This window comes from Mauremys reevesii, linkage group 5, assembly GCF_016161935.1.
Source record: "Mauremys reevesii isolate NIE-2019 linkage group 5, ASM1616193v1, whole genome shotgun sequence".
Lineage (NCBI taxonomy): Eukaryota > Metazoa > Chordata > Testudines > Geoemydidae > Mauremys > Mauremys reevesii.
The window spans coordinates 16,797,434-16,811,965 of record NC_052627.1 but is presented as its reverse complement, the minus strand read 5'-3'; the positions used below and the strand labels follow the sequence as shown (position 1 = coordinate 16,811,965).

At 41.5% G+C, this 14,532-nt stretch overlaps 1 protein-coding gene across 2 annotated transcripts in view; it reads left to right on the top strand.

Moving 5' to 3' along the window:
* Nucleotides 1–14,532, top strand: part of ANTXR2 (ANTXR cell adhesion molecule 2) — a 164,849-nt gene that overhangs the window by 15,787 nt on the left and 134,530 nt on the right. For both annotated transcript variants that reach the window (XM_039541826.1, XM_039541825.1), the window contains exon 7: nucleotides 605–685. In XM_039541826.1, the coding sequence (XP_039397760.1) occupies nucleotides 605–685 (81 nt within the window). The remainder of the gene's footprint in view (nucleotides 1–604; nucleotides 686–14,532) is intronic.

Genomic DNA, 14,532 nt, shown 5'->3' with positions numbered 1-14,532 from the left:
TTTGAGTTGACAGGGGACAATAGTCTTTGTTTTGGAAAACAAAAGAAAGACTATTGTTTTTTTAGGTCTTGTGCTCATATAAGCTGATCCTTTGCAGAATTAGCACTATAGAGCAGATGTAAATGGAGTAGGAAGACTTGGACTTTAAATGGAAAAGTGTACAGAAGGAACCTTAAACAAAGGGTATGTGGGAAAGACTTTGTAAAGTAAGATGAAGCAAACGGGGAAGAAGAATGTTTGCACCATTTCTCTCTCTCTCTCTTAGTTTTAGTGCTGATTTTTAACTCCACTCCAAGAAGAGAAGTAAAATGATTGTCTGAAATGGTCTGTATTTAGGGATCCCCTTACTCTGGTTTTATTTGAATTTGAGTGGTTACCATACAGTGGGATTAGCTGCATGTCATGTTGCAGCAATTACTCCTGCTCAGAAAAAACATAACTGCTCTCTTTAACTCTGGGCCAGAACATCCATGGGATCTAGGATTTTCATTCTCTTGCTGAATGATAGAGCCTGTTGCTTTTAGACCGACGTTTAGATTTTCAGGCTGAAAAATATTGTGCAACGTGTTTGGTCTGCCAAGTTATTTGTGTTTGTTTTCCAAAGCTTGAAAAAATTGCTGATACAAAAGAACAAGTCTTCCCTGTCACTGGAGGATTCCAAGCACTTAAAGGAATAATTAATTCTGTGAGTATTATTGAACACACATTCTCAGAACTTTTGATGGATTTATTCAAGGCAATTTCTTGATTTCTGTGGACGCTTGGTTTTTGCCAGGAAGGCAATTGCATTATAATTAGCTAGGTGTAGCTGGTTGCATCCTGAGAGGTGCAGAGAACCCTCCATTTCCATTGATTTCATTGAGCTGAATTAGGCCCTAAATTCAAAGTTCCCAGTCACTGGTATCTACAATACACTTACCCTTCTTACCTTAGTGACGCATTTCCATACGTTGCTATTGCCTGCCATCCACTGAATTGCATGTGGTCTGGCTCAGTATAGAGTTAGCAAAATGCAAGCGTAGGTGAGTTTTCCTAAATCAAGGGGATGAGGTGGAAACTTTTACAGTTAAGGGCTTAGCCTGGTGACGTGATACAGCTATTCAAAACAGTTTGAGAACAACTGGTTTTAAAGTATTCCATAAGCTAGTTATGGTACTAACCAGAAGTTAGTAAGAATATGGAAGTATTCTGGAAGCATCACTTTGGCCTCTGCTTTTACCCACTTTTTTTTCCCCCTGTAAGAACACAGTCTTTTAGTTTGGTTTGTTACTCCTGCATTTATGCATTTCACCGTTAATGAGTGTGGGTAAACAAACTGATTTGCAGTGATTTGTTTGAAAGGGACACGAAGGGATGAAGCCAAGAGACGTGGTTCATGATTTTGATGTGGCCAGTGGGGAGGCTATATTTGAGTTGGTTCGGTCAAGTAGGCATCTTCCAGTTGTATGGGCCGTAACTTACGTGTTTGCTTTTAGAGGAAATTCTTGGTAGTTTGGGTAGTTGTCAGAGCACCAGTGCCTTAAAAGATGATGGTGGTGGTGGTGGTGGTTGTTAATGATTTGTGTTGTGGTAGGTGCATAGGAGCTCTGGCCATGGACCAGGGCCGCACTGTGCTGGGTGCTGTGCAAACCGAGAACAAAAAGGCTGTCCCTGCCCCAAAGAGTTTGCTATTGGAGTATAAGGCAAAAGACAACAGATGGATGCAGACAGACAGAGGAGTAGAAGGAAACAATGTGACTGTTGGTCAGCGTGATAGGCAGTGATCTCAAGCTGGTTTAAGCTCCATATGTTGTTCAATACAGCTTTTATTCATAAAGGAAAATAGTGCAAACTGAATGTCAAATGTAAGGCTCTAAATATACTAATGAATGAAGCTCTCTTCCCAGACAGACCCCACTGCTGTCCTCCCCCCATGCTTTTTTTTTTTAAACAAAGGACACTACTTATAACTAAGTTATGAAATCGTGAACTTTTCCATTGAATAATGTGTTTTTTCTCTAGAAGTTACTGGTATAGATTAAACTATTTTTTCTTCTCTTTGCTGATATATTGTTTTCACAAGATTCCTCATCCAGTTTAAAGAGATGCAATCAATCTGTTCAGGCTCTTACATCATGTCCCTTAAGAGATAGTAAATCCATGTGGCAAATGCTAGGGAGTGCCTGTTTGTCATTATTTTGAAGACTTTAAGGGCCAGTTCCTCTGCCAGTGACTCCAACTTCAAGGATTTAAATGCTTTGAGAAGCAATCTGAAAAATCCATTGGCAACTGTTTTTCCCCCTGGAAAATGTTATCCATGTGTAAGCTGGACAGTGGGGCACTGTCAGTATCACTTGCTCATTTCTAGGGCAGTGATTGAAACGTCCATCAATTGGTAATGGGTCTTTGGCTAACTTTTTCCACCACAGGGAAAGACTCTGGGGATGGTAGTGGGGAAAGGCTCTGACAGAGAGGCAGTGGGGAAGGGAAAGGCTGGGGGCAGCTGCTGGGGCCTTTTTCTGCTACCTTCCCACTGCCAGAGCCTTTCACTGATGCATGTAGCCACCACCTGCCTTTCATTGTGGTGTGTAGCTACATATACTCCCCATGCTGCCACCAGTAGTGTGCAGTGCAACATAGACATAACTTTAGAAAAATTCTAGCCCAAATCCTGAAGTTCTTTTTTAGTTTTCACTTGCTCCAATTCCCAATGAAGTCAGTAAGGATTTACCCATCTATGTATTGTGCCACATTTCTTTTGAATAATATTCCCATATACTGTATTTGAACAATTGATTTTATTTATGCATGCTTCTGTGCGGTGATAACTCACATGAAGTTCTGTAAGCTTTTCTGGCATTGTTAATATCCAGCTTTACAAAATATCAAATGAACAGAGTTGTCAGAGTAAATAAATCTACGCAGAAAGTCTAGTAGCTTAAAAGAAAAATGCTGAAGGCGAGTTGGTTACCCTATCAGGAATGGTGGACTGATTTAGTTTGGCTGATAATTATGTGGAAGTATGGCTTTATGAGCAAACAGAATAAATACAGTGGCAATGTGAGATTTAGGAGTTTAGGAGTGCACAGTTGCTTTCACAGTGTGATATTTTGGTACCATATGAGGAGCTCAAATCTTTTCTAATGGATGGGATTTAATTAACATATTACTTCTCTATTAAAGCACCATTCAGGAATGGCCATTTAGAGTGTGATAACCACATCAATGTTCTAGGGACCAGTGTCAGAAGCTGCTGAGCACCTCTTGTGAGGCGCTGACCATCTTGAACACCTATGGTCTTTGTTGGGAGTTAAAGGATGGTGAGCACATTTCAAGGAGCTGGCCAGTACATTGGAGGATCCATGTCCTGATTCGGGATGCGTTTAACTTAGAACACTTCAATGGGACTTTAGCATGTGCTTGAGGAGTAGTCTGGGTCCTTAAAAAAATAACCCCAAGCTGCGATTTTCAAAGTTGCCTAGGAGATCCTGGTGCCCAGTTTCCATTAATATGCATAGGAATTGAGTATCCAAATCCCTTAGATGCAGCTTCGAAAATCTCAACCACAAGTATAACTGTTCTTCACGAAGTCGCACAAGAATCAAGCTTGTTCTAAAAAAAGTTGTATTGGAAACAGTCCTATTTATACACATCTGGAAGTTTTACAGCTTTAGCTCTATTTTCTTAATGGTTTCAATTGATTCTGAAATGAACATTGTTGTGGAAGCATTCTACTGAGAAGAAGCAGCAGGCTCTAGTGATTAAAGCACAGAGCTGGGAACCAGATGCGGCCTACATTTTAATCTCTTTCCCTCCCCCTGCACCCCTCCCCCCCAAATCCTAGTCTTCCTAACGAAGCTCTTGTGTTGGAGCTCCACAGGGTTGCGGTTCTTCAGGCTTATGGGGTGAGCAGGGGAGCAGGCGCTCACTGAGATGTCCTCCGTGGTTGAGCCTCTGTTATTCCATTAGATACCCAGTTGTAAATCTTATCGGTTTGAAAACGGAATTCACTTTGCTAGAACCAACTTTCCTGCTGCTGTTGTACTGACTGGAGACTCCACTCTATTGCTGTACTGCTCTTCCAGTGGGGATAGGTGACAAGGATCTCAAAGGAAGGAGGCCAGCAAGGAGGTAGCAGTCCTTGGACATCTTGGCCTGCATGGGAGTGGGTCTCTCCCTGCTGCTTGTTCCTCAGGGTCCACATGATTGGGAGGCTGCACTCCAAATCTTAAATCAATCTGACCTGATCTAGACTTTTCTCCAGCTTGCAGAAAAGTTCACATTTTGAGTTTCGCCTGCGTTTGTGGGATGTTCCATTACGGACACTGCGCACGGTTGAGCACGTGGTCTTGAGATCTAAATTGCTTGAATAAACCTGGTTCTGAAAAACAAAATAAACAAAAGGGTCCTGATTCTATCTTCACATGTGCATGCAGAACTCCCACGGATTTTGATGCAGTGAGTGGAAGTTGCATGGCTGTTTCTGAGTGCAGAATTGGAACAGAGTACGCCTTTAAAAGTAACATTCGTTTTAAAATATGGATTTCTCTTTAGTAACTTCATTAAAGTATGTGACCAGCTATAATTAGACATCACTTAGCTTTCATATTATGAGTTGACAGTGCATAATGTGGGAAGTAAAATATGCTCTCATGTTTAAAACAACCCCAAACACTTATCAGATAAGGCTACAGGAACTTGATGCTTAACAGACACTAACAGGGAAACAGCTTAAAAAAACCCCTCTATCTGAACATTTTTCTGCTGTAACAGGTTGTACCTAAGGTTATTATAACTGAAGGAGATTAGAGAGAGAAATATTTGTCTCTGTTGTTTTAATTGATTATTTTGTGTATAGTCAATTTTACGGTTTCTCCTGGAGAGTAAGTTCAGGGCTTTCATACAGGAAGGAGGGAGAGAAAAACACCGTTTTAAAAACAGTCCAATTTGATTGACAAACCATATAAATTATTTACGAATATAAACAACTTTTAACCGAATCTTTTAAAACTGAATAGATTCCAAATGGACTGGGTCCATTTAGCATGGGATGAAACCCACTCCCATGAAGAGAAAATTGTAGCTTTCTCAGAAAACACAAAAATTAGGCTGAAAGTGCAAAATTAAGATTACAAAATAGATATGAAATCCAAAGTTCGTCACCTAGCATGGAGAGGCATCATGCCAGGGGCCAGAATGGTAATAGTCTGTCTATACACTGCTCTAGCGGAGCTGTGCTTTCAGTCTCGCCGTCAGGTGTGCACACCTCACTACTGAAAGGATATTGACAAATTGGAAGACGTTTAGCAAAGAGCAACAACTGTGATTGGGGGTGGGAGGGAGTGTTACTAATAGAGTGAAATAATGCGGGCCAGATTCTCAGACCCTTACTCTCATTGGGTGGGATTTTACTCGCCCAGTGGTCCCTTGAAATTAGTGGGGCTGTTTGTTGGGTAGTAGGTAACTCTGTATGTGCCACACTATCAGCATCTGGTCCTGTGAGCACTTCTTGACTAAGTGGTGACTTGGGGAAGATGGGGCATGCTAATAGTTTAAGACCAAAGTTGGAGAGGAATTATTTAGGGTGATAAAATCTCAAGGGCATAACCAGGAGTCCTAGAACTAAATTAAGGACCACATACCCAGGTGGAGTAGGTGTTGTTTTTTTTTTTTTTAATGGATGAATAAAACAACATTAGTGTTGAGTTTTTGTTTTTGAATCAGTAACAATGGAAAAAGGCATAAGAATAGATCTTCTGCCTGGACTGGTATAATTTCCTTGCAATTTTCAAGGCTCATATATACAGATACACACAATACTATATTTAAAGCATCTTTGTTATAATTTTAAACGTATGAATGCTCCCTGAGGCAGAGATCTTGTTTGCCAACTTTCTTGTTGGAGCAAAATTTTATAGGCAAGTTATAATCCTCTGAAAAACTGAGTTCATAATGGACATGCTGACAGCCCTTAGCTAAAGTGGTGTTAGCCGGCACTGCTATAAAAGCTTATGGCTTAATTGTAGAAGCTCTTTCCGGTAAAACTCTCATTTATTATGGGGATAAAGCCTGATCTGACTGCGATGATCAGTCAATAAAACCCCCCCTCTATAATTCACATTCACTTGAATAGCAGAAACGGATATCTAATTAATGCTTTTTCTTTCAGTCAAGCTCTTCCTCATCTTGTATCAATAAATGGTTGTGTAACAATAAATTTTTACCATTAAATTATAAGATAGATAAGTGAGAGGATCTGAAGGAAAACAGCTGTGTAAAATACTGCTTGAGTAGCCAAATTATATAACGCCTCTAAATATGTGCCTTGAACACTTCTTTCCTTACACATATTCATAGTTGTTGTTTTTATTATTACAATAGAACCTAGAAGTGCCAGTCAAGCTCGGGGCCCCCATTGGCACGGTATTGAACTCACAGTGAGAGTTCCTGTCCCAAAGATTTTACAGTCTAGATAGACAAAGGATGGGAGGAGAAACAGAGGCACAGAGAGGTGTGGTTAGTGCTCAAAGATAGTCATCATCAGTGGCAGAGATAGAAATAGAACTCAGGTATCCTGGCTCCCAGTTCTTAAGTCTTGTGTACCATGGAGACATTTGCCATTCCAAGAACAACTCACCCCTAGAGCACTTGTAAAACACCTCACGTTCGTGTACAAAAGTGTTCCCATGAGTTCCAAGGACCATTTTGACCAGACTTGCTTTCAGCCGGACTAAGAACTGTTTTCATCTAAACCATTTCAATCTGAACTGTTTCGGTGACAACGTAATTGTAGATTAGTGAATTTCCACTGTTGTCCCACAATCACGTTGCCAGATCTGCCCAGAATCAGCTGATGTGGGGGGATGTGCTATGATCTTTAGGATGGGTAGCCTGTGAACATTTCAGCTGAAAATGAATGGTTTAGCATGGCCTTGGTGGATACACAAGTAGTGTTAAACTGAATCCGTATGGCTAGTGTGAATGCATTGAACCATTTGTATATAAATGGTTTCTAATCCAACTGGTTCAGTTATATGCAGTTCAGTTCTGTAGTACAGACACAGTGATTAGAGACAAGGTTGTTTCAAGGTAGTTGTCACTTGAGACCAAAGCCATCTCACCCCAATACAGGTGAAAAGCTGGTGCCCTTACTAACCTGTCCACCTAGCTCCTGACTCCAGCATTTATTTAAATAATTGCCCTGTTTTTCCTACCTCCCTTGGTTGCAGAGAATTAGAAAGCACAAGATTCGAAAGAGGTCAGTGAAGTGCATGCCGCTAAGGATACCCTTGACGTTTCATAGCCCTGCAACATTTTTTTCAAGAGCAAAATCAACTTAAAGAAACAGCTGATTACCAATTACAAATCTTCCTAATTGGAACATTTCCTGTAGGAGGAAAATATGCTTGGTTTCTGTACTGGGAAGCCAGGAAGCGAGCAATTAAATGTTTAAACTTTAAGGGGGAGGGTGAAGAAAGAAAAGCAACAAGTTGTCATTAAAAAAATTACTCCTATTAGATCAGTCTCCTCCTTAATCCACATGGATGGCCTAATACTCTAGCTGCACTTGGTGCAAGCTTTAGAGCTAACATTGTGCTATGTTTTTCCGTGTGATTGAGATGACGAGTAGATAGTTTTGGGAATTATTGCATGTAGTTGTTAAAGAGACTCAATGGCCCGGAATAGAATGTTTTCTGCTCTACCCTTCAGGATTGTACAGCCCTTAATTTGACATTCTCTGACATATTACAAATCATATCATGTTCTCCTCTAGAACACTGAGCTTGATAAGCCGGCAACGTAACTGCCAAGGTTCCAGGTTTTTTTTTTTTGTGTGTGTGTATGCTCATTGTGTGCCTTATGATTTGGATTTGACTTGTCAGATATCCCTAAACTGTTCTCAGTTACATTACATAACGGATACTGTAAACTGTTTAAACAAAATGAAGCCTTCAGAAGTCCAGCTGAAGTATAGTTAGCGTTTCCTTAGTGATGAGTTGTTTTTTAAGGTTAGACTTTCCTTAACAATGTTTTTAAAGTTCCCTTCTGCTATTGAAGCTAACAATTTGTCATGGCCTTTGTAATTAATGTTTCATAAGCAAGGTTGTTTTTTTTTAATTTGAGGGGAAAGACTGATTGGGTTAAAATATGCATCCCTTATGACCTGCTGTTTCATAATCTGTATCTAGTTTACTAAGTAATTGCAAAATGAGGCATTGCTTAGACACTGTATAATTAGAGTAACCTCACTAATATTATGATATTACATCACTGGTTGTTTTATGCAGTCCATATGTTCCATGTATTTTCATTTTTTTCATTTAGGTGGGGGAGGGGATGGTAGCCCTTCCTCCCCCTCCCACCCCTTTTAAAACTTCCTCCTGGTTTACACGCTACGCTAATGTAACCTCAGGAAATAGCTGTAATTGTATTTGGTGCCCTTGGAGAGTACAGATGTTTGGCAGAAGATAAAAAGTAGGTCCCACAATGTTTGTGACTTTTGCTGTTGCTTTTCTACAGCGTCACTTGAGTGCAATGTCAAAATGGTGTTTCACCATGAATACCCTTGATAAGTTTCAAATTAATTTGGATTGAGTGTCTAACATTTAGTGTAGCGTGGCCATGTTGCCTGATTGCTTTCCACACCATATTTGCACAGTAGGTAATAAGTGGCAAAGACACATGCCTGGGCAAAAATGGGAGATGCCGGGGCTTGTTTTAGCATTATGCTGACATCTGAGCATTGACTATCTCACAGAAGTTGCCCAGAATTTCATCTTGCCCGGGCTGCACTGCTCTGTCTGGCTCATGCATTTTTAAAAAGGATTTTTTACTAGAGCTAAATTCGAAGCGCTCGGCTCTTGGCTTTGCAAAATGCTACACTGAAGAACCAGGTCAGATCTTTGGAGTCAGATCATTTGTTTTCAAGTGATTAACGATTGTTTGGAGTGGGGAAGAGCCCAGCCTGGCCAGAAACAAGATCTGCTGTAAAACTTAAGGCACATACGTACACTTACAGGGCCTAAGTGTGAATGTGTACGGTGGACCATGGTAAATTAAGTCACGTAATCCACTGTACTCATTTACTCTTATGATCTACAATGAATTTTTATCTTTGAAGCCAAATTTGGCCATGGCAAGAGAGGGTCTAACTCCCGTTAAAGTCGAGAAAGCAAAGAAATTTAGAATTAAATGTTTATCTTCCCTTTGGAGTTCTAGGGATAAATTTAGAGGTGCACCTGCCTATACCAGGGCTGAATTCAGCACTAGGGCCCTGATCCTGTGAAGACGTATGCACTTGCTTAACTTTACACATCGTGAGTAGTCCATAAGGCTCAGTGGATTCAGAGCCAAAGTATCCATAGGTGAAAGGCTAGTCTATTAACTCATTGCTGTATGTTGCACCTCTTCCCCCTTAGATTTAATTCTCTGTTCTTTTCACCACCTTATAATAGTGAAAATATTATTTCAACTAAGCTGAAAAAAGTCCGCCAGTGAGGCATTCTGTGACTCACGTGAAAGCCACGTGGACACCTGAGTTAGACAGAGTCCCAGTTCAGCTGGTCAGTGAGAATGAGGCTGAACCATTTTAGAACCTGGATTAAGCACATTTGTAAACTTGGTTCGAACATCGTTTGGCTCAACCCAGTCTGGCTTGTCAGACGCTGTGCGGGAAAACAGTGTAGCTGGAAATGAATTTAACCCGCGCTAATTTTGTATAGTTGGGATGAAGCTCAGAGGATCTGGGTTTAACAGCCTTACTCTTGCCTGATGTTTCAGCATGGGACGAGACGCTGAGAGAGACTTGCAGCCGTTAAACATGACATTTTTGGATTGCGGGGCAGGTTCTTGCGACAGCGTGGCGGCTCTGTGCTGCACTGCTGGAAAAATCAGGCAGGTCATTGAATCAATGTAACCTGCCATCGGAGGGTCACCCTCAAGTAGTAGGGATGCTCCAGTGTTCTAGAATCAACACAGTGACTCGGAGGCCAACCTCCTCTAGGCTGCCAGTGTAGGGGGCCTGGTTGGAGGGAAGGAGGTGCACTAAGGCTGCTCTGGCTGTCATTTCAGTCTGTTGGGAGCTGATGTAGCTTGAAGCAGCCTTCAGACTTGTGCCCAGCACCCAGTGCTTGCAGCGGAATGCCAAGGTTCACTTTTGTGCCACCTTTGCCTTGGTTGTAGCCATGTATCCTGGCCCCTTCCCCGCCCATGTTTTATTCTCTCCTTTATAGATATTTTCTCTGTTACGAGGCTGTGCGATGTCCCTTGAAACATGTTATTGTGGAGTCAATCAACAGACACGTCATTTTGTACTTTGTGCAATGTGGGCTCAGGACAGGAAGCTAGGAAGAGGGGTCCAGTTTCAATTCTAAATTTCTTGGCTTTTGTGCAAATGCCATACTATGGACATGACCCAAGCACTTCTCAGAGTTTAGTTTGGTTCGTATTTTGTCATGGTTCATGGCGCTGCTTTCAGTATGGACCCACTAATACTCAGCTGTGTTTTGCTTGCTGTTCGTGGTCATAGCATTCCTACAGAACATCGTAACCTCTGCTTTAGTGGGTTGGAATTTTCGTATATTGGTCACTCTTGGGAATAGTGTACATTGGTAGAATGGCATTTACCGTATTCCTTGTGCTTTTTTGTTTGGGCTCAGAATTGTGCAGGGTATGTTTTGCAGTGAACGTACACAAGAGTGGCTATCAGGGCATGGTGGGCAGCACTCCAGGCTCCCGAAGCTGCAAGTGCAGTGAACAGGAGTTAATAGTACCGTAAACATGTTTTTTGCACACGGATTGCTGGGCATGACTTTAGTGAAAGTTATTCTACTGCAATGTCAACATAACTTTCACATGCCTGTTTAGGTCATTTTTTTTCTTTCAAAAATTGATTGTGAATGTACAGCAGGAATATAATTGTACTGAAGATGCATTAGTTATGTTGTTGTACACACAGTTTCGCCTATCAAGCTGTTGGCTTCCTGGGAAAACAGTAATGGCCAGTCTCCCTGGGGAACTGCTTCCATTTTCCAATGAGCAATAATAAAGACAAATGGAGGTGTATATTAGAAATAAATCTGTAGTGAATAACATCTACCCACCAGGAATCTTGAAAAGCTTACATTGTTCAAAATATTGATGTGCTGAGTGTGACTAAAATCTCTCCGAGCTATTCCTCCAATAATCTGTGGTACGCTAATCTCTTAATTTAGGGAAACAAATCTCTTGTATGCTCGTCCCATTTATTGTTTTCATAACATTAAATAGACTTGAAAATTGATATGGTTGCTCTGAAAAGAATCCAGCTGTGCTTGATGACCTGCCCAGAATCCTGAACTCAGTGTGTAGTTTTATGGGAGGAACAGATGCCAGGAGATTTATGATTTATGGTGCTAGCTGCTGCCAAAACTTTTGAACTGCAGACTTGGGCTAAGCAAAATCAAATGATGCCGTGAAATGAATTGACACTTAACATATTTTGTTAATTGTCAATGTACAGTTATGTTGATCACAAGTTGTTGCTAGTGTACTGTTTTCTTAAGGGCCCTTGAACGTGAAATGTGTTGAAACAGTGACAGGAAAAGATATTTTTAGCAGGGTGTGTGTAATACCATGCAGTACAATAACATTCTGTAGCACCTTTCATAAGAATTGTACCTGAAATACTTCGCAACTTTACTGCAAACTATATAATTGCTCTGTTACACGTATAACAGCAGCAGAGGGAGAGAACATTAAGAGGAACTAGCAAAGGGGAAAATAGTTGTTTAGCTAGGATTTGAAAAGAGAGAAGCCTCAGTTCTCATATCACTTACACCAATATACATTGATGTCAGTGCAATTATTCGTGATTTACACTGGACTGAGGAGACGCGATAGTAGCAGCTTGTCGCAGACAACAGGGGATTCAGAGGAGAAGGTGTTTGCACAAGCAGTGTCAAGACTGTGTGACAAGACAGAAATGAGGCAAGCGTAGCACAAAGAGGTGACGGGGAGGGGAGTTCCTAAAGACGTGGGCTTCCTTTTCATAATTTATTGTCAGTTGAGCTTCTGTTTTTATACAACTGCTAATGTGGTGATTGGTGTAGGTGTTTTTCCGCGCCCCTCCCGCCCCAGCTGAAATATTTTTAACCAAACATGATACTGTTTTTAATTTACTCAGCTTTAGGCTTCTATGGATTCAGTGCACCGGGTCAAGAACTGGCCATGTTTCTGTACAATGCCTCTAACTGAATTAAATCCTATATGAATGAAGTAGAATGGCTAACCACTATGCCGCTTTATAACATGTACAGTGAAGTAAACACGAGGCTGCAGAACAGGAAGCGTTGGAGCAGAAATTATGTAGACCTATACACTGCAAACATCCAGTCTAACTATTGTACTTATAAACAGCTTATTCGGAAACTAGTTCAATAGAAAGGAATTGCCCCCAAATTCAAGGGCTGACATAGCCGTTGGGCTTTTTTTTTCAGAGGCTTTAAATAATGTCTAGTTGTGAACTTGCACTGAGCTTCAGATATTCCTGAAGGAGCTGAACCACTCCTGAACATACACCCTCCTATGTCTTGGCTGCAGCTGAAATTACTTGAGAATGAGATGTGCTAAACTACAGACGGTGGAACTTTCAACTTATCAACTTTCCAGAACAGAAAAAGTTGTTTAAAAAGAGAGAGAAAAAACTAAGAAGTTGGTCACAGTCCAAAAGAGCCTGATTACCAAAAGCCTATGTATTAACGAGTTAGTAAACCCAGATCAGCCAAGCTTGTAATAATAGTAGATGGATTATGTAGCGGCCATACAAAGGACAGTGTTTCCCAGGAGGGAGCACATCCCAAGTCCAGCACTTCTATGACAGAACTGGGTGTGCACATTAGTCTTGGCATATGACTTTAAAACCCTGATGCAGCGAGGCACCTGAGCACATGCTTGACTTTAAACCAGTGCGTATTCCCAGTGAAGTCAGTGGCACTGTTTACACGCTTAAAGTTGAGTATGTGGTTAAGTGTTTTACTAGATCAGGGCCTAAACTCCCAGCCTCCTGGCTGAGAGGCAAAATTGGACTGAACACAACTGAGGCCTGGTCTACAGTAGCAAATTAGGTCAGTATAACTATGTGAAAAATCCACATCCCTGAGTGATGCAGCTAAACCAACCTAACCCACGGTGCAGACAGCGCAAGGCCGATGGGAGAATTCCCATCATTCAGTCCTGATGTAATGTTATTAAGTCAGTGGAGTTACAGCAAAGATGAATTTGTGCTCACATATCCATGGCTTAGCTTGCATATCTTTATTCTGATAAACTGTGTGGACAAGTGATTAGCCCCTTATTACCAATAAACACTTCTGACTGTGAAAACTATTTGTAGATTATCCATTCACTTAATGGCCATATGCGACTTCGTGAAAGTTCCAGTTTTGTTGCCTTGAACTGTCTCTTGAGATCTCTGCGGTGTCTCTCTTGACAGTGAACACGTGATGTATTGGTGCTGTTTGCTTTTAAGATAGCAGTTAAAACACGCTAGTCTTTAAAATGCATCCTCTGGCTGCTGGAAAGGACAAGGAATTTGCTGTTCCCCTGCTGAGCCTACTAAATTGTGTGTTTGGGAGAAGGGCAGGGGATGTTCTTACTACACCTCTACCCCGATATAACACGAATTCAGATATAACCCGGTAAAGCAGCGCTCCAGGGGGGCGGGGCTGCGCACTCTGGTGGATCAAAGCAAGTTCGATATAACGCGGTTTCACTTATAACGCGGTAAGATGTTTTTGGCTCCCGAGGACAGCGGGATATCGGGGTAGAGGTGTACTCCCAGCTTCCTGGCTTCTGCCAGATGTCTCTGGGCAGGGTTCTCTGATACACAACCTCTGTTCCATGTTTTGGGTCCTTTTCTCCCATGAATAGTTCCTGTTGCTGATTGTGCTGCTGCTCATTCAGCAGCAGAGTGACACTGATGTGATTCTTTGTTCTGACTTGCAACTCTAAATAGCAGTGTGAAACTGACCACATCCTTGTTAATCTCACTCTGCTTCTTTTTTTTGTGAGGTGGGAGGGGGAGCAGCAAAAGCACTGTTATAGTTTGCAGATTCAGGAAGCCTTCTCTGCACTGGCTGACATTGGAGGGTTATCTTCCAGCCATCGAGGTTAGAAATGTAATCGTTTTCAACAATGAAGATTTAATTCTGCAGAAGTAGATGGTTTAGACTGCCCACTTGACATGGCACGTTTATTACTCGCTGCTGGTGAATTGGCGAGTGAATTATTAAAGCCCTGACAATTTTCATGGAGGACCCAATTCTCATTATAACTAAGGGCATGATTTCTAAAGTGCACTAACATGTAGCACGTTAATTGGTCCGTGCAGATCCTGCTGATGTGCGCTAAAGGTTCCTTCCTGCTGTTGCAAACAGCACTATGTTAAAGCACACCAGCAGGGTTTACACAAACCAGTTAATGCACAATATGTTAGCTTGCTTTCGAAATCACACCCTTTTAGAGCATATCACACAATCCCCAAGGCTGCTTAAAGTGGGTGTAAACTACATTTAC